Genomic DNA, 20,594 nt, shown 5'->3' on the forward strand with positions numbered 1-20,594 from the left:
CCGGTGAGGGTTTTTTTTTATTTTTTGGGTGTTTTATTTTTGTGTTGGGTTTTTTTTGCAATTCACCGGGTGTTTCATTATTTGCCCCCCCCCCCCCCCCCCAATTCGGGCTGATAACTAGGCGGCCGGTCTCAATCAACCTACGACGTCTGCCTTTTAAGTGTCCGATATATTAATTTGCGAAGATCTTACACGTTTCCAAAGCGCTGTTATGGCTTTTTCTGTATTTGACGACTTTTAAATCTTCACAACATACTGATTCTTTCTTTCTCAGGTTACATTGGCGAGTTCGAGGAGGTCGATGACCACCGCTCTGGCAAGATTGTCATCCAGCTCAACGGCCGGTACGTTTCACGATTACATCCACCAGTCTCCATGGAACATCAAGCTAATGTTATATCTCCAGTCTCAACAAGTGTGGTGTTATCAACCCCCGCTACCCCGTTCAGCTCCGTGACCTCGAGAAGTGGGCTACCCAGCTTCTTCCTTCCCGTCAATTCGGTTACGTTGTCCTGACCACCTCCGCCGGTATCATGGACCACGAGGAGGCTCGCCGCAAGCACGTTGCTGGCAAGCTCCTTGGCTTCTTCTACTAGATGGAGTCGTTCTAAAAAAGAATTGAGAAAAAGTTCTTGCTTTGACTGGTTTCGCATGGCGTTGGTTTTATTGGGCTGGACCCTGGAATGTAATCTGGAATTTGTAGCTGTGAACAAAATACCCCATGTTCCGCACTTTCGATGGTTTGCATAGTACACGGTTCGCTCGTATCAATGCTAGATGATTCTGGTCTGCAATTTTGTACTTCTTTTTCCTGATTTTATCGTAGCCTGGCTCGGACCGAGGTGTACTTTCACCGCCCTCGTGTAAGTGTATTCTGCCTTTCCCCCGCAACAACAATATCAGTACTGTACATAGTTGAACAACCCAAGAATTCTTTCGCCATGCCTTTGGACACGATATATCTGACCCGTCATGGAGTATGTCTGCATACAATCATCACTGCGGGCTTATAGACCTAACTATGGCAGCACCGCCTCAGCTGGACCATTGACTTCCGTACAGGCACATACAGGGCCCAATTCCCCACGCCGACAGGAAACCCAGCAGACCCTGCATTGACCTCACACGGCGTGCGCCAGTCACACGAGCTGGCGGAACATATTTCTGCACCCCAATTCCACCCGAAACCATTCCGTATCTACTCGAGTCCCTTCTACCGCTGCCTTCAAACAATCCAGCCTTCTGTTGAAGAGCTGAAGAGAATATCAGCCGAGTCTGGAAGGAGCCAGCAAGATGGCGAGATTGGGTCAATTGATCGGCATGCGGAGCTTGACGTACGAATTGAGAATGGGTTAGGGTAAGTAATATACCTATACCTTCTTTATACTTATACTTCCATCCAATCACTCAACTATTTCCCTCTCGTCCGAACAAAAGAAGCACTTTACCAGCACATTGCTATCCAGGAAGCTAATAAGAATTCAGAGAATGGTTCGGCGCAACAGATTTCTTCGACCACCCGTCCCACCCAACCTCCGAGATAATGTCCACCCACTTCCCAACCCTCATTCCAGAAGCTAGTCAAACCTACATACCACTACTCATCCCTTCAAGACGTGGCGAGACAATCAAACAGCTCCACAACCGCCTAGCAACAGCCCTAGAAGGTATAATCGCCGACATCGACGCAGAAGTCTCCGCTGTGGAAGCAGAGCTGCCACCAAACCAAAGAACCAGCAAGGCCGTCCTGATCTGCGCGCATGCCGCGCCGCTCATTGCCATGGGCCGGGTTCTTACGGGTCGCATGCCGGATGATAGCTCTGAAGAGGACTTTAATGTCTTCACAGCTGGTTTAAGTACCTTTAAAAGGAGGGGGGCTTCTTCTACTGCTAGTGCTGGACACGGCGGTGATAAGGAAGAAAGTTCGAGTGAGAAGCCGCTTGCCGAGGGCACGACGTTCATTCGTGCGTCGGTATCCCCGCCGCAGTGGAGAAATGGGCGTGGTGTTGGTGGAGGATGGGATTGTGTTGCTAATGGGGATTGTAGCTTTTTGAGTAATGGTGCTGAACGTGGATGGTGAGTCGATTTCTTCCTTCCCTTCCTTTGGTATTGAGAGACAATATTAATAGACCCCGGCAGGCACTTTGATGGCGAAGAATCTTTTAATACGGGTCCTATGGCTCTGCCTTCCGATCTACCTGTGAATGTAGGTGCCACGAAACTGTGAGTGAAGGATTTGCGCAACTATACTGTGCCCGTGGGTTTGGCGAACATAACGATGAGGTCATTGCATCTTGGATCATCAAGTACTATAATATATATATGACTCCGAACAATGACTACAAACCGGCAATTTGAGCTGTCATGATCTATCACTAGTGTAAGAGAAATACATATCAAACTTAGAGATGAAACTAAGACTTCTTGCTAACCGCTTACGACTATTTACGATGTACGATGTAAGAGCATCTAGCTCAAAACGACATGGACAACTGACTTGAAAAAGACCAATTCTGACTACCTTACGTACTTGATTTCGTGGCTGGCATTCTTGTGGGTATCACTTTGGCCCTCGTCGAGTTCAATCGCAAAAACTACATTGAAGACGCTATCGCTAATAAACGAGAATATAAAAAGTACCTCCAGGTATAGATCAGTTCCCTTGTTCAGACTGTGCATGCGTATTCGAGACCCCCTCATGTTCAGTACCTGCACTCTCCGCACCCTCTGGCACACCAGGTTGAGCCCGTTCCTGTTCCTGGCCCTCCTGCTCACGTACCTGCTCCTGCTCCTGCTCCTGCTCCTGACGTTCCCGCGCCTGACGCTCCTGTTCAGCCAAGAAAGCTTGGTCCGCCGCAGTGCGAGCCTGGACATGCCGCTCACCAAGACCGGGAACTAGACTCGCAAAAAGAAAAACAAGAGCTCGCTCCGCGCGGCATATTTGGTCCCAAATGCTGAACTCCGCAGCAGCGTTATTGGCTCCATTCTGGGTGGCTCGATCTGCCGGGCCACCTGCATGGGTGAGGCCCTCGAGATGTCGTTGGATGGGACCAATAATCGTAGTCGCAAACTGCCGCGGGATACTGGTCTCGGAAAAGAATGTTACCAACAGGGCAATGCTGACGAAAATGTAACGCCTCCAGGTGCCGGGCGCGCTGGTGAGGTAGCAGAAGAGCCACAGACGGGTGAACAGCCAGATGCGGCGGATATGTCGCGCCAGACCGGCGTGCTCGACGTTGTTGCCTCGGCGCTGCTGGTTGAGCATTGCTTGGCGGATGGCATTCTGGACCACTGCTGCGTTTTGATTGGGTGCTTGAGGTGCCTGGGGTGCGTTGGGTACTTGAGGCGCGCCGGTTTGGTTAGCAGGGGCTGTATTGGGCGAGCCCGCCTGCTGCGTTCTGGGGCGGGCTACACAGTTTGGTCTCACGAGAAGGTTTTCTCCCGTTGGCGAGGTCAGCATGAAGAGCTGAGTGGAGTTTGGCGCGAGGGTGTTCAAGACATTTGTTTGGGTAGCAATAGGGGCCTGGGCTAGAATGCTTGCCTGCGAATGCTGTTGCTGCATATATTCCATTATACGGGCGCGTTGTTGAACATCAAGAATACGGGCAAGTAGTTCTGCAACACCGGGCAGAGGAAGCTGTGTCGCAGGCCGTGCATCTTGGATTCCAAGAATCTGGTTCCGTATATGAATGATACTCTCCATGGATGGCATGAGACGTCGGTCCAATTGTCCCTCAATCTCCTCGATGTAACGTCGTAAAGTGAGAATACGCTGAGATGATTCTGTACTATCAGCTTCTGGTGCGTTTGTAGTTGCTGAGTGTCGGTTAGGCAAAGAGGTATTGACGTATTGATTGATTATCATGTGCGGAGAAGCTGAAGCGGCACCGATTGTTCTAGGAATGCTAGAGTATGAGGACACACTGGCTGCAGGCACCGAAGTATCGGGATTGGAGTGATCCAACCATGTGGAGGAGGAACCGGAATCTTGGGCAGAATTTCCGAAAGGCGAATCTTGCGGCATCTCAGAGACAATAGGTACTTCTGTGTGTGCTGGTTCAGGTGGTAGGACGAGGTGCATACTATCAGTGCCTTCCTGCAAAATAAATACCGTTCAGTTAGGATAGGCCATATGGCGCGGGTTAGAAACGAGTTACTTACCTCGATAGATGAGACCACTACCCCGAGTGTTGCGTCATCGACAGTTAGAGGCTTCCCTCGGTAGATGAGCCTCTGGTGTGATACTTGAGGGTTGTTCGGAAAAGACTGTTCGATCCGGCTCTTGAGCTGTCCGACTGTGGAGGAGAGTGGAACGTTCTCGAGTGTGAACCGGCTTGGAGGGGGTAGAGACTGGCAGAGTATGTGAAGCGTGATTGTTCTGGGTGTTTCTCCCTCTACTATAGGCTGGGATGGTAGTCCTGTCGCCATTGCTTCAGATCTGTGGTTGTTCGCAAGCTAAAAAAAGCCAATATAAAGCGGATCTAGTTGCTGATATCTGGCATCAATTGATAGTCCACGGGTGTTTTCTGCGAGACTCTATAGCAGATAGGAAGGACGTGGGAAGAACGATGCAAGATGATAAAGATGCAAAGATCAAGTTGCAGGAACGCTCATTTATACTGAAATGTATTTGGATATACAGAGCAGAGAGAAAGACAGTCTGTTGCATTTCCACGTGCGATTCTGCCGGGCGGTCAACCGGTAACAACATGTTTTCCCCATTTCGGAAAAAAGCACGCTCTGGGCTTAGGGGTCGATTTTAGCGCTCCAGGCCGATGGATTAAAAGTTATGGCCAAGCGCCTCTTTACTTCTTCACCTCTCCTTCATTGCCCTTCCGCTGGCCCTCGGATCGGGGCTGCGTCGATGGAGGTTCTTTCATTTCGGGCTACGGCCCGCCATAAAGCCAGCCTCCGACATTTTTCGTCTAAATCATGGAGACAATACCAGAAGGATAATAACTCCGAAAACAATAGAGGAGGATTTGGTTCAAGGCTAGGGTTTGCTCTGCGCAATACCAAGGTCGAATGGTATCCCATCCCAGTCGGACTCGGAATCGGTTTACTAGGGTTGCTGTCGTTCTACAAGTCACAACGTGCGGAGCGGGATCGGTTGGCTCGTGATGCAGCCGGCGATGAATGGGAAGAAGGAAAACGGCCACCTCGTCGTCCGAGGATCAGTCTGTCAGGACCATGGCATATTCAGATCATGTCCACTCTGCCCCTGAAGGCTATGTCGCGTCTATGGGGTCGGTTCAACGAAATCGAACTTCCTTACTACCTCCGCGTTCCTGGATTCAAGCTTTACTCCTGGGCCTTTGGCGTCAACCTTGATGAGGTCGCCGAACCCGACCTGCACACCTACCCGAATCTGGCGGCATTCTTCTACCGTAAGCTGAAGCCTGGCGTTCGACCATTGGACCCCGACCCTCGTGCACTCCTGGCGCCCTCCGACGGCCGAATCTTACAATTTGGAATGATCGAACGGGGCGAGGTTGAACAAGTCAAGGGAATGACATACAGCCTGGATGCCCTTCTAGGAGCAGCCACGCCTGCGAACGCCGACCACAGCAACCGACTCACGGACCAGGACCTGAACGAAGACCAAAAGGATGTTGAGAACATGGATGCGCATGAGGAGTTTGCGCGCATGAATGGGATTTCCTACACTCTCCCGAGTTTCCTTTCGGGAGACTCTGATGCTCCCAAAGGACGTGCTTCATTGGATGCTTCAACCGCATCCAAAGCAACCTCGGAAATGCTTGTGCAAGAGGACCTGGCCCTCGGCGATGGAATACCATGGTACGCGCCCAAAGCAGCAGCCAACCATGCCTTGTTCTACGTTGTGATCTACCTAGCACCCGGTGACTACCACCGTTTCCACTCCCCCGCTCCCTGGGTGGTCGAGAGCCGCCGCCACTTTGCTGGCGAGTTGTACTCGGTTTCGCCCTATCTGCAGAAGCACCTACCCGGTCTATTCACTCTCAACGAGCGAGTTGCACTCCTCGGCCGATGGCGCTGGGGATTCTTCAGTTACACTCCGGTCGGAGCTACTAATGTAGGCTCCATAAAAATCAACTTTGACTCGGAGCTGCGCACAAACAGCCTGTTGACTGATACCGCTGCAGACTTGGCAGCAGCCCTGGCTGCCAAGCGCGGTGAGCAATATCCCGGCTTCGTGGAGGCGACTTATCGCCACGCCAGCCGCACACTTAACGGACATCCACTGCAACGTGGAGAGGAGATGGGCGGGTTCCAACTCGGCAGTTCTATTGTACTTGTGTTTGAAGCTCCGCTTGGAACTCACAAGTCCACTGATGCCGGCCGGCCGGAAGGTGCCCCCAGTGATGGGTGGACCTGGAGTATTGAGAAGGGCCAACGCATCAAGATAGGCGAGAAATTGGGCTTTGTCGGTGAGGCGTAACGTACATGATGTTGCACAGCCCGGTGCACAGCCGACAGCAGTAGGTTATTGCCTCTTGACCTACATGTTTGTCTGTCTTGTATTATACCAGTCCTTCTCTCTATGTTAGGATCTTGATCATTTAGTTTAATCACATTTTTTCCCCCTTCGATCTATGTCAGCTCAAGTGTATCAGCGTGCATATTTCCTAATGTATCAGCACAGGCCAGGTCGTGGCGTGATGGTCCCAAATGCGTCATTGCCGATCCCAGGCTCTAGCGTGTTGCACAAGTAAGAAACTATGTAGGCTATGTAGTAATGTTGAGGGTAAAGCTCGGGATGCGATCGGCTTCTTGAGCATTCGACTCGATTGAAACTTATGCTAAGTTTCTTAACTAGTATGCCATGCCATTGATAGTCTTCTCGGGTTTCTAGATAGACGGCGGAAAAAGGCTCAACTTGTGTAGACGACTTCTCTTTGTATAACTTTCGACTATTATATAGTTACTGTAAGGTTATTACTAGCAGTTAAGTTAGGAGAACGTGCATTGAGCGTGGTTGGGTTGGAGGAGGATCATTGGTGCTTCTGTCGACAACACTGCGGCCCCTTGCTGTGGCATAGTGGTCCATCGGGCCCATTGCATCTTAGGATCTAGAAGCAATCTTTGCACCCACGCCCTTTTTAACGTGGTGATGGACATTTTTATTCGTGGCCTTGACCTTCTCGGCCTTGTCGATCGCACCTAGACACGTTCTGCCAAATCTTGCAATACATACATACTAGCATCGGGGATGTCAATACGAAATCCGTCTCCTTATCCTGGTATATCCAATAGGATATTCACGGAATGCTAGCGCCGTATCTCCCTCTCTTAAAAAAAACTCTTTAAGCCACTCGAGGTGGAGATTGAGTTGACTAGCGAATACTCTATTAGAGATATAAGAGAAAAGTGAGAGTGAGAGAAGAATTACAACAGAAAATCGATAAAAAAAAGAAGAGATATGCTCTCATTTCACTCTTCATTCTCACTTTCACTTGAGGTGAGAAAATTCACGTCGCTTTGCCTTTCTATTGTCTGGTTTCGGGGGGTTGACGTTGATTGGTTGTGCATCAGAATATGGAGACGGCTATCCCGTGTGCGTTGAGTTGTCCATCCATCGAGCACTGGCTTCGGTGGTCGCCCCCTCAATCAGGGCGAGGGCTCCGACCCAAAGTCACAGAGCGATGCTCCTGGGAGATCAAAGCCTCCGATTGAAGTGTGCTGCCTTTTGGTCGGAGGTTCTCCTAAGCTTGGGCGAAGGGGGAAATTCACCACTACCTGAGCTTGGATTATCATGTGCCAGCATGTTTGCAATTTCTTGCCAGCCGAACACATCTGGGGCAATCTCATCTCTCATTGCCGCTTAAGCTTCGTGGCACGAGATGAGCCCCACGACTAACAATTAGTCGAGTTCCAGCATAGTTTAAACGCCATTCCACCATGACAAAACCAGATGCCTGCTAATATATATGCATGAAACTAACCCATGTTATAAACGGAAAGGCCGATCTGTGAGATCCAGCGCTTGAACATGACTCTTCCGAGTGGCGTCGTCAGTCCATCTGCCGCCATTTCGGCAGTAGGGATCTTCATGAACTTCACCGAGCCCTCTAAGCCCGTGAAAACGGATTGCAATGTTTCGTATTTGCATGGAACTCAGGGTTTGAAGCAAGCGCAATTGCTCATTGTTGTCGGCGTAAATTGGAGTTGGTTTCACCAGGAAGCTGTCGATACCAATTTCAGAAAGTAGCTGTGATAGCCAGATTGCTTCCTGAACTGCTAGTACTTCTGCGATGTATTCACTTTCTGTAGTAGACAACGCTACACAGGGTTGCTTTTTCGATGTCCACAAGATTAGACCAACCTCCATTTTGAACGCAACTCAAGAAAATGATACTTGGCCACATGTCTCTTAAAACTGGAGGCGTTAAAGCCCTGCCCCAGAGCCTTCTTGTCTCTCTGCTGTTTAACCGTAGCATTTTCAAGGACCAATTTCCCTCAAAGTCAAGGAAGTTAAGGCGAAACTCCGAGCCATCACTGAGGTATCCCCAAATGGACCAATTTGACTGGCCACGGGCCTTTTGAAATGATCTTCAACACCGTCAGTGGTATGGCATGCCATGGGCTCAACAAGAACCTCATTTCTGCTTTTTGGCATCTTTGAATCCATATGTTCCCCTGGAGAAGGAGGGTGTTGAGTATAGATTCGGGCGTTGGATAACGAATATGGACCATATAACGGGAGTTTCGAAGATCAACTCTGTTCAAAACGGAATCTAGACACTACTTTTGATCAGTACCTGCTTTCTATCAACCCGAAGAGGACAGTGTAATCGGCGGTTCCAATGCATGTGTACTGAACTCCATAAATGGAGTCTCAGGTGAGAGAGTGGCTCTGCTGTGTCCGGTGCTTGGAAGTATGGAAGGAGTTAGCCCAAAAAGGACTAGTTGACTAAGCCGAAGTTTATTTCAAGGTTTCCTCCCTTGGTGACGTATGCTGTGCGCACGTGATAATGCAATGACTCAGCTTTGGCAAAAAGGCCCGGAGCTTGGATCGTCCATTTTCGGCTGATTGACTGTCAATCAGTGTTGTGGCGTAGTCAAGTAATAGAATCCAAGAACCTTGGAATAGCTGAGTTTCAGCTGCAAGTATTTTTGCCATTAATATCTCATACGTCGCTTAATCCAATGAACACAGGGAAGAGATAAGACCAGAACTATCAACGTAGGACCGCCAAGCTTCCATATCTAAATCAACAATTCCAACCTTCTCTCCTTCTAACTTTTTCACCTGTTCCTGTTCCCATCCACAATCTTTTCTTGACTGATGGCCATCTTTAACTCGCCTCGATCATTTCAGAATGTCAATGCTATTGCCCAGGCCCCAATGGGCATGGACCGCTTCTTCATAGGCGCTCATGAAAGCCATCCCCCATTCTTTCACCTAGTGCTACTCGTCTTTTCAGCAGTACTGGAAGTCGTCTGTGTCAGCTTCCCTGGTTATATTGCCGCCCGTCAGGGCATATTTGATGCCGAAGCTCAGAAGCTGGTGGCAAACCTCAATGTCGTTCTGTTCACCCCCTGCCTTAGTATGGATTCTTGCTTTCGCCACATATTTCTATGACATAGCTGATTGTGGTCAACAGTTTTTACCAAATTGGGCTCACAATTAACCGCTGAAAAGCTTACGGACTTGGCTATCATTCCGGTCATTTTTATTGTCCAGACTTTCGTCTCATACTTCTGTTCCTTCATTGTCGCAAAATGTTGCCGCTTCAAGAAGCGACAGTCAAATTTCGTGGCTGCCATGGCGGTACCTAATGGGCCCTTCCATTGAGACAGTCGAATATCTTGTTCTAACGATACCTTCTCGCAGGTATTTGGCAATTCAAACTCTCTTCCCATCTCGCTCGTCATATCGCTCTCGCAGACCCTCAAAGGCCTCCACTGGGACCAGCTCCCCAACGACAACGATGACGAAGTCGCCGCACGCGGTATTCTATACCTGCTTATCTTCCAGCAGCTTGGTCAACTCGTACGCTGGAGCTGGGGATACCACATTCTCTTAGCGCCTAAGCACCGATACCTCGAGGAGGTGGAACGCGACGAGACTGGTCAGTCAATTATCGAGCAGGGTCAGGCGCTGTATAGCGACAACCCGGACCAAACCGATCCGGACGAACCGCTAGTCAGAACACGGAGCTCGGAGGATCTACACCATGTTCACGACGCGACAAACACCGACCGTCCGTTCCCATCCGGCGACCAAACACCCGTGTCAACGCGAACTTATTCCTACTCGAAGATGTCCCCCGCCCCCTCAGACGACCTGGACTCAGACGACACACCGTCAGTAATTGGACCACCACCCACCGGCCCCTTCCTCCCCCGCCAAAGCTCTCAAGGTGACATTCTCCACTTCCCGGATGTCGAAGTCACCGCGCGCGAAGTTCAAGAAGCCGAGAAAACGTGTTTCCAGCGCTGCAAAGCATCTCTGCGTAAATCTGGACAACGCTTGAGCCAGTGGCGAGAAAAGAAAGCTACTGCCCTCCACGCAAGCCTCCCACCAAACGTCCAAAAGGGCATCGCAGCAACCACTCGCGGAGCGCGCCGCTTCCTCAATGGCTTATGGGATTTCATGAACCCACCGCTGTGGGCAATGCTAGTATCAATCATCATTGCCTCCGTCCCAACGCTTCAGCGCCTCTTCTTTGACGACGGCACCTTCCTTCGTAACTCAGTCACCCGGGCAATTGAGCAGAATGGACAGGTTGCCGTGCCGCTGATCCTGGTCGTGCTTGGCGCGAACCTCGCGCGCAATACAATCCCCGAAGAAGCGCTGGCGGACGTGGAACATCCCCGCGACGAACGCAAGCTTATCATCGCTTCACTTGTTGCGCGCATGCTTCTTCCGACTCTGATCATGGCTCCAATTTTGGCACTCATGGCTAAGTTTGTGCCGATCAGTATTCTCGACGATCCGATTTTCATTATCGTCTGCTTCCTGCTGACGGGTGCGCCGTCAGCATTGCAGTTGGCGCAGATCTGTCAGATCAATAATGTTTATGTTGGCGCTATGTCTAAACTCTTGTTCCAGAGCTATGTTGTCTGGTATGTTCTTATCCCTCCTATCTATAGACAGACACCGTCTGGTTGTCAATCTCAATTGATCATTGCTAACATGGCTTTTCTTCCAGGATCCTCCCCTCGACCCTCGTACTTGTCATGTGCGCTCTGGAGGTCGTCGAGTGGGCCGCCGCTTCATAGACTCTTGTTTGACGTCTGAACCGGAACGGTGAAGCTGGTCTTTCCTTCTCTAGTCCTTTTTTCGGGGTTTATATTCATTCTCTGTGGACATTCTTATAACCCCATTCCTTTTTCTCTTTTGGGGAATTGGCGTTACCTAAGGCATTATTCCTGGCACACAAACTGTACTTATGAATTCCAGTACTTTGACCTTGCTATAACTAACGTAATCGGTAAGCGAGGCGGCCATGTAAGCACGTCGGCCACGCAACCCAACCCATTAATTTCAAATACATTTATCTCAACTGAAACGCCCATTGCTTCCATCTGTTCCTAACTCAACGATCCTCATACCATTTCCTTGGGGATATATATCTACCCAAACAGTCTACACGCCCAAGTCTGCCCTTATTGATAGCATGCGTGAAATCATTATCGAGTCTGACTGAGAATATCATGAAAGCCCTCACTAGCTGGGTTCCCATCAGAGACACCGAAAGGTTCATGCGTGTCGCTAAAGCGGAATGGAAAGTCCATCGTCGCAGGAAATCCCCTTTTATTCTTTCTCGAGTTAAGGCTTCGCTCGCGCGTTTGTCTTCGACCTTATTTGGCTATTTTCTTCACGGCCAACCCCACTTTGCACTAATTCGCCCTATGGGTGTGTATACCCTAATGATTGCAATCGAAGCCTAGTCGTCATGCACCTTGACCACGACCTTGCCACGCGCACGCTTTGTAGCGATGCGCTCGTAGGCACCTATGGCATCCTCCATGTCGAAGACAGAGTCCACAGGGATACGCAAGCGGCCCTCCTCGATCAGACGTGCTAAGTAGACTGCATCGTCACATGTCGGAGGCGTGCTGAACGTTATATAGCGACGCGGCACGCCGCCTAGCCAGGTGGGCAGCCAGGTGTTAAGCAAGGCATTGCGCGCCATCGCATACATGCCCTCGAACGCGCCGATATTTACAACAGCTCCCTCGGGCTTTAGATAAGCCGGGGAGCCGACAAAAAGTGCTTGCGTGCCAACGCAATCAAGCAGAAAGTCAAACGGCTTGTCGCCATACTGCTGCGCTAGGTAGGCTGGCAGAGATTCATGCTCGCGGTAGTCGACGAACTATTTGTATGTTAGTCACGACTCATTTTTTTATGCAACGTTGGATAACTGTGCCTACCTCATCTGCACCCAGACCACGAACCATGGGCTCGTTACCTCCGCTAGCCACGCCGACCACCTTCGCACCACGCACCTTGCACAGCTGCACAAGCACCGAACCGACTGACCCGCTAGCTCCGTTCACAAGTACCGTGTGACCCTCGCGGACACCCGCTGTGCGAATCATCTTGAGCGCGGTGCTACCGGCCCCGATAATACCCGAGGCCGATGCCATGCCAATACCGCCATCGATCCGTGCGACCTGGCTGCCAGGCAGTCGCACATACTCTGCCAGCACGCCGTGGCCCATGATCACAGCGCTGGGAATGTTCTGAAAGGCAATGACGTGTGAGCCCGGATCGCGCATCTCTGTCGGTGCACCCCCGCCAGCCGCTACTACCACGCCGGAAAACTCAATCTCCGGGATCCACGGACTGGTGAAAGGCAGTATAGGCAGTATCTTCATTATCGCCTCACTGCTGAACTGTAGGGACACGTGTGACACGCGAATTAATACATCGGGCGACGAGCCTGTGGGCACTTCGGGGGTTGGATAGTCAGTGACCAGCTCGAGCGCGTCACTAGCAGGACCGCGTCGCCGGCGTACCCAGGCACGCATGGTTGGCGGGACGGTCGGGAGCTGGGTCGACGACATTCCTTCTGCCATTGGTGCGTAGGAATAGATGGAGAAGAGGATGATTATGATAGAAGCAGACAGAAATGCTGTCGACAGATCCGAAAGCCGCTGTGAGAAGGATTGGGCAATTCAAGGAGAACAAGTGACTGTCGAGCCTCTTTGAGGTAGACTGATGGCACAGCCCGAGAATGTGAGAAAGGTAGGGGTTCCTGGAGGTTCGCCGTACGCGTCATAATAAATGATTGGTAAGAAAAAGCGTGTAACTAAGCCTTAACTAGGTGTATCGCAATGACTTTGTCTAATGCCACCCCGTTTACTCCGTAGTCAAGGACTTCCAATGTTGACGGTATACGCCTAGGAAGGCCTTCGATATGTGCGCTTATCAGAAAGAAAGAAAGAATCCATCAGTCTTAGTTTAGGGAATATAAATTCCTTCAGTTTATCTCCAGGGCAAGAGTGTAGGTGTCCATCCTAAGAACAAAGAAGTGGGCGTGCTCAGGTGTACTCAAGCAAAAAGCGGCAAGGCATGAGCACTAATGCGGAAAGAGGGAGCTATACACCTGTAGGTATAACGTTTGATAAATCAATAGTTCTAGTTGGTTTAATATCATGTCACTCTGCTCTAGAACTGTAGCTTCAATAGCAAGCAAATACCAAGGCAACAGTAAGAAAGTCAGTGACCGGATTATTGCACATTCTTAAAACAACGTTCAATGATGTGGTCAGCTCCGACACAGAAAGACCAGTCTAAGAAGTGACCGGATGCTGGTGCAAAATGGAAGAACCCAATCACATTTCCATCCTTAACCCAGATTGCAGATCCGCAAACACTATCTTGGAGACTTTCGGTGGACCCTTGACCCATATAGCACCAGCGAGTCTTGATCCATTCGAATGAAGGTTGGCTAGGGTCAGTACAGGGAATTTGCTCACGGGTGTGAGGTCCACAGATACCTTCGGAATAACCAATAAGATGGTTATTCATATAGACCGTATCACCAGGCTTCAAGCTGTCAGCTGTGACGAGACTTCGTAACTGGGTAGGTTGTATTCCGTTAAAAGGGCTCTCGAAAGTGTCATTTACATACGGGACATCATCATGCAATTTTGCTATCGCGATTTCTGTATGTGTGATCTTCATAATGATTTGACCGATCTCTTTACCGCTAGCACATGGATGGAAAACTTCGCCGCCATGTGGAAACCCATGGGAAGCAACAGTGGTATACCGCTCGCCGGAGTTAGAGTTCTCAACAAGTACACCAGAAGTAGTAAGATACCCAGGTTCGGTGGGAGAATATATACTAGAGTTCAACATAACGCCGGGACGCAGTATATCATACTTGCTACTATCAACAATATCGGCAGTCGGTTCTGTGAGCCTGCCTTGTGTCGGTCGTCGTACCTCCTGAACAAACAGATAAAAACAGGTACAGCAGCCTATCGAACGGGGTACTTCAGTCAAATCAGTATCCTCATCCTCCAGTACAATCATAAACAAATTGCCCCAGTACTGGACTTGGGTAATAGAGATTTGAGCTTCCATAAAGAAATCGAAGACGAGCTTGAATGCATTGTCAACTTGAGAGGGTGGAAGGTCGGTAACGTTGATTTCAGCGTCTACAAAAAGACGCGATTTGCTCGTACGTTTCATTGATGGCATTGGACCCTCATCATTCGGGTCCGTTGTGAAATATGGCCGGACTCAAGCAATGGTTAGCGGCCACGGCTTTGGGGGCAGAGAGCCCAGCAAAAACACCAAGAAATAGCTATCAAATAGAATCCGCTTCGTGTCAGGAAACAGTTGCATAAGCTGAGCAGAATCGCGGTGGAAAGTTCGTTTTTCACGCAGGTTGAAGGGTAGAATCACATGTCTAGATGGTGGAATCAGCTTCCTTAGCATTTCGGTCGTCATTTTAGAGGAATAGGATCACAACTGAAGATGAGGTGATTATGTTTGAGAGATGCCGTTGGTCACGACAAAGCCCAGCTCCTCGCCGATAACCAGGTTGACTCGTGCGTTCGGGTCATTAGGTCTAGTGTTGTCTCAACTGGTTGTCCAACTTGGCTCCGATCGCCTATCTTTTCTCAGCTGGCACTCCGGCAGACCCAGCAAAACGACAGATGAAATCTGCAATGGTGAGAGATAAAGAGTAACCTTCCGTTCTCAATGGGGTAATGTGAGAGCGACGTCAAGTGCTGAACAAAGATCCGCTTTTTATAGTAACAGATCAGGTAATCTATACTGTTTTACAGTCTAGTTTTCAAATACGCTTGGCGGTCAATGATTCCATTAGATCCTAGGAGTTTCTACTTATCAGTATAAAAGACTATGTTGTACTTCATCAATAACTGCTTCAAAAACTGGTCCTTTGGAATGGCCCTTAAATGTTCGCAGCTCCGCGCCGGTCTGGGCACCCCAGACCGTGATGGTTATATTTATATTTTGCTTGACGAGAGCTCATCTCAGTTTCTAAAGGCTTCCATGATGCTATGGCTACAACTGCATATAGCATGTCGAACCATCCCTCGACTTCTCTTACATTACTCTCACTTATGAATACCCCACCTTCGACTCCAGACGCCGTTGACTATATAAACCACCAGAGACCCTCCCCACATTTTCTTCTTCGCCATTCACCCATCTCCACTGGAGATTTCCTTCATCCATCTTCCCATATTGGATATGGTGATCTCAGCAATTCCACGAGAACAAGAACCAACAAGTGAGCGGAAGCCTGACTGAGAGAACTAGACAAGCCAACTTTGGCGATGTCTCTTCTTCAGCAACCGCAACGGACGAGAGAGTCTACGCATCTAGCGGAATGACAATTGCAAACGATGACAGCGATGAAGAAAGAAGATTTGCTGGATTAGCGACTCCCTCTCAAACGAACCAACACGTCGACTTCGCATACTGGAGGATAGGATATGCGGACTATACTGGTTGGGCGTGGGCTTGACCTTTTGCTGGTCGGGCATAGGCTCAACGTGTTGTTCGTCAGGTACAGACTCAAGGTATTGGGTGCCCGGAAGGCGGACACCGATGTGGGTCCAGATCAGTAGATAATTCCGCTCCCCTCCTCTTCTCTCTTTTCTCCTCTCGTGCACTTCATCTTAGTCGAATCGATACTGGTTGTTTTGCTCATAGCAGACACAACGTAGATAGATCGCCATTACAAGGTGCTGCTCATCAGGCACGGATTCAACATCCTCCTTGTTAGGCACGGACTTAGCGTCCTCCCCTCGGCTACTGCTTATTGGCAAGCGCTTGAGTCATGCCACAAGACTTCCCTGATGCGCGCATTGGAAAGATTGATCAAAGATTTACATGTCTTCCTATCCGCATCTAGGGTTGGCCTCCCGGAATACTTGACTGGACGTATTTGCGGCGGAAAGAGCTGTTGGTGCAAATATGCCATGACGAACCTGAGTCCAGGGTTATGGATATAGCCCATGTATATCCAGTAGCTGGTAGCTACAAAACGCCAATGTCTGTCCCATGTCTGTTCCCTCCCCTCGCCGTATTGCGCGAGGTTGAGTCTGTGTATGACGAGCAGGACGTTGAGTCTATGCCTGACAAGCCATAGAGATATCATTCTACCAATCCAAAGGCCGAAAGAGCAACTGTGAATACGAACCCGTCAACAAATTCAATACTTTTGCTATTTTAGGTATAGTTTAAGTCAACTGTAATTGCTGATGTTTCCCCATGATTCATGATTACATACAGCACTGCTAGAACAAGCTTCTAACAAAGATCACGGTGAAGGCTGAAAGGTATTCAAGTTGTAGCAACGCTTGGCTAGAAAGAAATGAGATCGACGGAAGGGCAGCGGTTCCTTTCGCAACAGTTCCAGGTTGATTGAATCCAGAATCATTACTAAAAGGCTAGTTTAGGATTGACCTAGAGTCCTAAGGCACACCGTATCCCGTTAAGCGTCGAACCGGGTCATTTAATGTACCGTAGACCATGCTGCAGCTCTTAGTGCAGAAGCGGAACCCGTAGACACGAAACGAACTTCATGAAGAAACGTTCATATTGCAGACAACGGGAATGCGGATATATCGTATAGAAGTCTCTATATGTAGTGGCACTTTGCGCCTAGGACTCAGATTGGTTCGAGTACCGATCGACCAATTTTGTAGGGGTGTTGTTGATCTTCCATAGGGCTTCCCCAGGTTCTCTCTCTGGTCGTATTTGCATAAGGGCATATCTGCAAATCCACGTCAGCAGAGTCAATATGAGCAGATTCTCCCTCAAACTTACTCCGCGAAAAATGTAAACGTCTACATCATCATTTCAGATCGTCCTGGCCGCCCGAGATTGGCCCTCTTCACCGATGAACTGAGGAATCTGCTAACCTGCAGAATCTTCCTCGAGGACCGTATCAACTCAGGAATTCATTTCCGTCTTTGCTAGTCGGCACGTTCTGAACCACGGGACCGAGACGTCCTCATGCCACTCCCGAGTGAATGGTCAATTTGAATGCAAGACTCTTGCTGCGCAGGAATGTGTAAAATCCAATCGAACATCCAAAACAGATGAGCAACTAGGGTCTGGAGTGTATGTGTTCACAAGGCTAATTCCAAGCCAAAGCTAATCAACTCCTCTCAAACAGGACATGATTCTCCGCTGCTAGCGTGCGCAGCCAATCCCGCCGGATCGCCCTGCACATCAATGAACATGGCCATACCAGTCATCGAATGCCAAAGCATATGGCAATGCAAAAGCCAAACGCCGGGGTTATCTGCCCGGAAACGGAGAACAGCATAGCCTCGACTAGGGATCACGACTGTGTCACGCAAAGCAGCCCGCGATGTGTCGTATAGAGCGGAATCATAATTAATGTTAGGGTCCTGGACGTCATCTGTGTCATTTTTCAACGCATCCGAGTCGGGTTCTTGGTGTGGTGGGATTTTGTCGAGGAAGGGATTGTAGGAGCCCCAGCCAAATTCGGATTGGTAGACTGCGAGTACGTAGAAGTGGTGCCCGTGCTTAGTGGAAATTAGTGAATTGTCGTCACTGGGTAAGGGAGGGAAGGGTTCGTACCATGTGGAAGGGGTGGGATCCTTCATCTAAATTGTTGATTACCAGGTCTACCCATACAGGTTCCGGCCCCGTGGTTATTGAGAATTGATTTGCGTCCCATTTGGCTCGTGGCATAGACGCCAGTGGAATGGGTGGATCTTGCTGGGGCTTCCAGGTGGTTTGGTTGAAGTAACCAAATGGCTTGTTGGAATATCGGGCCATTTTCTGGATCTTGGTGTACACCACGTGCGTTTGTTGAGCGGCGGGCGGGATGGAATGGAGAACGGAGGGCGCAGAAGGTACTTCTGCGATGTCGAGACGGTGGGCCTTGATTGGAGGCCCCTGGACGGCATCGGGACGGTAGTTGATGGGGAAAGTTTGATCTGGCGTCAATGCTGGGTTGGCGTACTTGAAGGAACTGGTGAAACATTAGCAACTAGTAACTGCTATGCTCGGCGAGTTTGTCATACTCTTCATCTAACTGAACTGTCATGTGTGACTGCTTTTCAGATGTTTGTGATAATGGCCGAAGGACAAAGTCTATGCGTTGCCCGGGAAAGAGTGTACCGATGGAATTTATATGCTTCTGTTTGGAGCGGGCCACATCGATGCTATCCACCTGAAGCAGGTCCAGAAGATGGTTGTCGAAAACGAGATTCAGCCCGGCTAGAGATCTGTCAACTAGTTAGCGAATAATTAATTTGGCTTTGATATCCTGTGACATACCCAGTGTTGACCACGCGAATTCGGTATGTCGCATGAGGATCGAGGTCGATGAATGCATTATTCATCTGCTGATCAATGCAGTCCACCGGTCTAGCCGGTACCGCCATCATGCAGTTAAAATACCCTGCCCCATTGATGAGCATGGAATCAGGAACAGGCTAATACCATTGTCAGATAGACTTCACCGTTTGAAAACCATATCGGAACTTACCTCGCTTCCAAAATTCCCAGGGTCCATATACCATTCTAGAACATCACGCGCAGGACGATGGTACCAGTCCCCGATGAGAAGCAAAAGTTCTCTATCATAATTGTAACGGTGCAGACCATTGCGCCCACGCGATGCTAAGCCCCGAACGGTGGATTTGGAGGCTGGTGCATGCACGACCAGCCCACCATAAAGGCCATCCGCCCGCGAGACCCCTGAATGGGCATGATACCAGAAAGTACCACTCTGATCGGATGGAATTGTCAAATTATACACAAAGCTACTTCCAGAAGTCACGGGGCATTGGGTAACCCCGGCTGCACCATCCATGGCATCTATGTGAGTTAGCGCCGATGCTTCCAAGGTTTAAATCGTGAAAGACAAAGCTTACTAGCCACATGAAGGCCATGCCAGTGAATCGCAATCAACTCATCCGGCAAGGCATTGGTAACAGTGATGATCAATGTGTCACCAGAGCGGGCCTCTATCGTCGGTCCAGGGAATAGGTCTAGTTTGATATCCTCCGGTCAGATCCACCACGGTGATACCAGGTTCTGCTACTCCGTACTGACCGTTGATTAAATAGACCCGCTTCAATACACCGTCTGGTCGGCGCAAGCCCGAGGTCACATGCCAATCCAAGTATTGAGTCTCCGGCGCCCGATACGCATGATCCTCCGGGTGAAGCTCTATGCGCGGTCGAGCAGTGAAAGCCTCATCTTGAATGTTTTGAAGGTGGCCGGGTAAAATCAAAGGCACAAGAAAGATGGGCGATTGCAAAAAGTATACCAAGCCGATCAAGAAACACGCAACCAATGAGCAGCCTGCGATCGGCCATGGCCGCTGCGATGGCTCCGGCATTGGTTGGGCCAATTTCTCTGGACTAGGGGCTGTTTTCCCAGCCGGACTGTACTGTTTCTGCATTGTTTGTAAAGAACTGGGAGTATCGCCCAAATTACCGTTATATAGTTAGAAAGAAGGTCAAGTACGGAGGGGAAAGAACATCCCGCTAGGACCTCAGGCCACCCTTACTGCCGGGGATCAACGTGATGCGACCTTACAGCGAGACCTGCAAGACACGTGCCCGGCTGGATCAATCACAGCGAAGGGAAAATAATTAATTGAAAAGTAATTTCCCAGGGTATCGACGCCATAACTAAGGGAATAAGACATGTACTAAAGGGTGGGTGGCACCCTGGACTAGGCCCAAAGGGTACAAGATCGTTCCTGCCGAAAGTGTGTTTTGGGTTAGCGTTGGGTCGAACCATGGAACAGCATTCACGTGGAGACAGCTGCATATCAGATTGGATCAGCAAGGCACATGTACCTTTTCGTCCATCACTCGACTAACAACATGTTGTATACGCATATGAGTGTATTATTGTTTATGCATGATCGGCATGCTTCACTCAAATGCCAGCCCATCCCTGTATTCAAATTCCTCAATTCCGATTCGTTCCTTCCTCGAACGGTCTGCCATGAAGAAACCGCGATGTAACCAAAGCGTGTGGGGGCATCAATATGTACATACACTATACACATGAAACGGTACTTCGCGAATCTCTCCGCCATCTGCAGCGTCGGGGGCACATAAGTAGCGCACTCTTCTCGCAGGTTAACTCTTCCCCTTCATTCCTTCTGCAATTA

General features: G+C 49.6%; 8 protein-coding genes across 8 annotated transcripts in view; 4 read left to right on the forward strand and 4 right to left on the reverse strand.

The window, feature by feature from the left end:
* The window catches only part of LCP9604111_3989 (40S ribosomal uS8 domain-containing protein), a gene marked incomplete at both ends in the record, with an annotated part of 926 nt that extends 330 nt beyond the window's left edge, over positions 1 to 596 (forward strand). Inside the window, 3 exons of the mRNA XM_039071637.1 lie at positions 122 to 160; positions 275 to 344; positions 407 to 596. Of these exons, the coding sequence (XP_038930073.1) occupies positions 122 to 160; positions 275 to 344; positions 407 to 596 (299 nt within the window). The remainder of the gene's footprint in view (positions 1 to 121; positions 161 to 274; positions 345 to 406) is intronic.
* A 345-nt stretch (positions 597 to 941) lies between these two features.
* Positions 942 to 2,227, forward strand: LCP9604111_3990 (uncharacterized protein; the record flags this gene model as incomplete). The annotated part of the gene is made up of 4 exons (XM_039071639.1): positions 942 to 977; positions 1,029 to 1,357; positions 1,486 to 2,076; positions 2,140 to 2,227. The coding sequence occupies 4 exons, from the start codon at positions 942 to 944 to the stop codon at positions 2,225 to 2,227; spliced, it is 1,044 nt and encodes a 347-aa protein (XP_038930074.1).
* Positions 2,228 to 2,653: 426 nt separating this feature from the next.
* LCP9604111_3991 (uncharacterized protein) lies at positions 2,654 to 4,428 on the reverse strand (the record flags this gene model as incomplete). The annotated part of the gene is made up of 2 exons (XM_039071640.1): positions 2,654 to 4,096; positions 4,162 to 4,428. The coding sequence occupies 2 exons, from the start codon at positions 4,426 to 4,428 to the stop codon at positions 2,654 to 2,656; spliced, it is 1,710 nt and encodes a 569-aa protein (XP_038930075.1).
* A 361-nt stretch (positions 4,429 to 4,789) lies between these two features.
* LCP9604111_3992 (phosphatidylserine decarboxylase 1) lies at positions 4,790 to 6,421 on the forward strand (the record flags this gene model as incomplete). The annotated part of the gene is made up of 1 exon (XM_039071641.1): positions 4,790 to 6,421. One exon carries the CDS (start codon positions 4,790 to 4,792, stop codon positions 6,419 to 6,421), a length of 1,632 nt encoding a protein of 543 aa, XP_038930076.1.
* Positions 6,422 to 9,268: 2,847 nt separating this feature from the next.
* On the forward strand, positions 9,269 to 11,208 carry LCP9604111_3993 (Auxin Efflux Carrier superfamily; the record flags this gene model as incomplete). Its single annotated transcript, XM_039071642.1, has 4 exons — positions 9,269 to 9,530; positions 9,588 to 9,754; positions 9,818 to 11,052; positions 11,139 to 11,208. The coding sequence occupies 4 exons, from the start codon at positions 9,269 to 9,271 to the stop codon at positions 11,206 to 11,208; spliced, it is 1,734 nt and encodes a 577-aa protein (XP_038930077.1).
* Positions 11,209 to 11,876: 668 nt separating this feature from the next.
* LCP9604111_3994 (NAD(P)-dependent alcohol dehydrogenase) lies at positions 11,877 to 13,011 on the reverse strand (the record flags this gene model as incomplete). The annotated part of the gene is made up of 2 exons (XM_039071643.1): positions 11,877 to 12,305; positions 12,364 to 13,011. 2 exons carry the CDS (start codon positions 13,009 to 13,011, stop codon positions 11,877 to 11,879), a joined length of 1,077 nt encoding a protein of 358 aa, XP_038930078.1.
* Positions 13,012 to 13,666: 655 nt separating this feature from the next.
* On the reverse strand, positions 13,667 to 14,635 carry LCP9604111_3995 (uncharacterized protein; the record flags this gene model as incomplete). The annotated part of the gene is made up of 1 exon (XM_039071644.1): positions 13,667 to 14,635. The coding sequence occupies one exon, from the start codon at positions 14,633 to 14,635 to the stop codon at positions 13,667 to 13,669; it is 969 nt and encodes a 322-aa protein (XP_038930079.1).
* Positions 14,636 to 17,086: 2,451 nt separating this feature from the next.
* On the reverse strand, positions 17,087 to 19,871 carry LCP9604111_3996 (CAZyme family AA1; the record flags this gene model as incomplete). Its single annotated transcript, XM_039071645.1, has 10 exons — positions 17,087 to 17,198; positions 17,252 to 17,271; positions 17,347 to 17,355; positions 17,602 to 17,979; positions 18,035 to 18,431; positions 18,484 to 18,687; positions 18,740 to 18,897; positions 18,951 to 19,282; positions 19,339 to 19,455; positions 19,520 to 19,871. 10 exons carry the CDS (start codon positions 19,869 to 19,871, stop codon positions 17,087 to 17,089), a joined length of 2,079 nt encoding a protein of 692 aa, XP_038930080.1.
* Positions 19,872 to 20,594: the final 723 nt, after the last annotated feature.

This window comes from Penicillium roqueforti (assembly GCF_015533775.1).
Source record: "Penicillium roqueforti strain LCP96 04111 chromosome Unknown scaffold_07, whole genome shotgun sequence".
Lineage (NCBI taxonomy): Eukaryota > Fungi > Ascomycota > Eurotiomycetes > Eurotiales > Aspergillaceae > Penicillium > Penicillium roqueforti.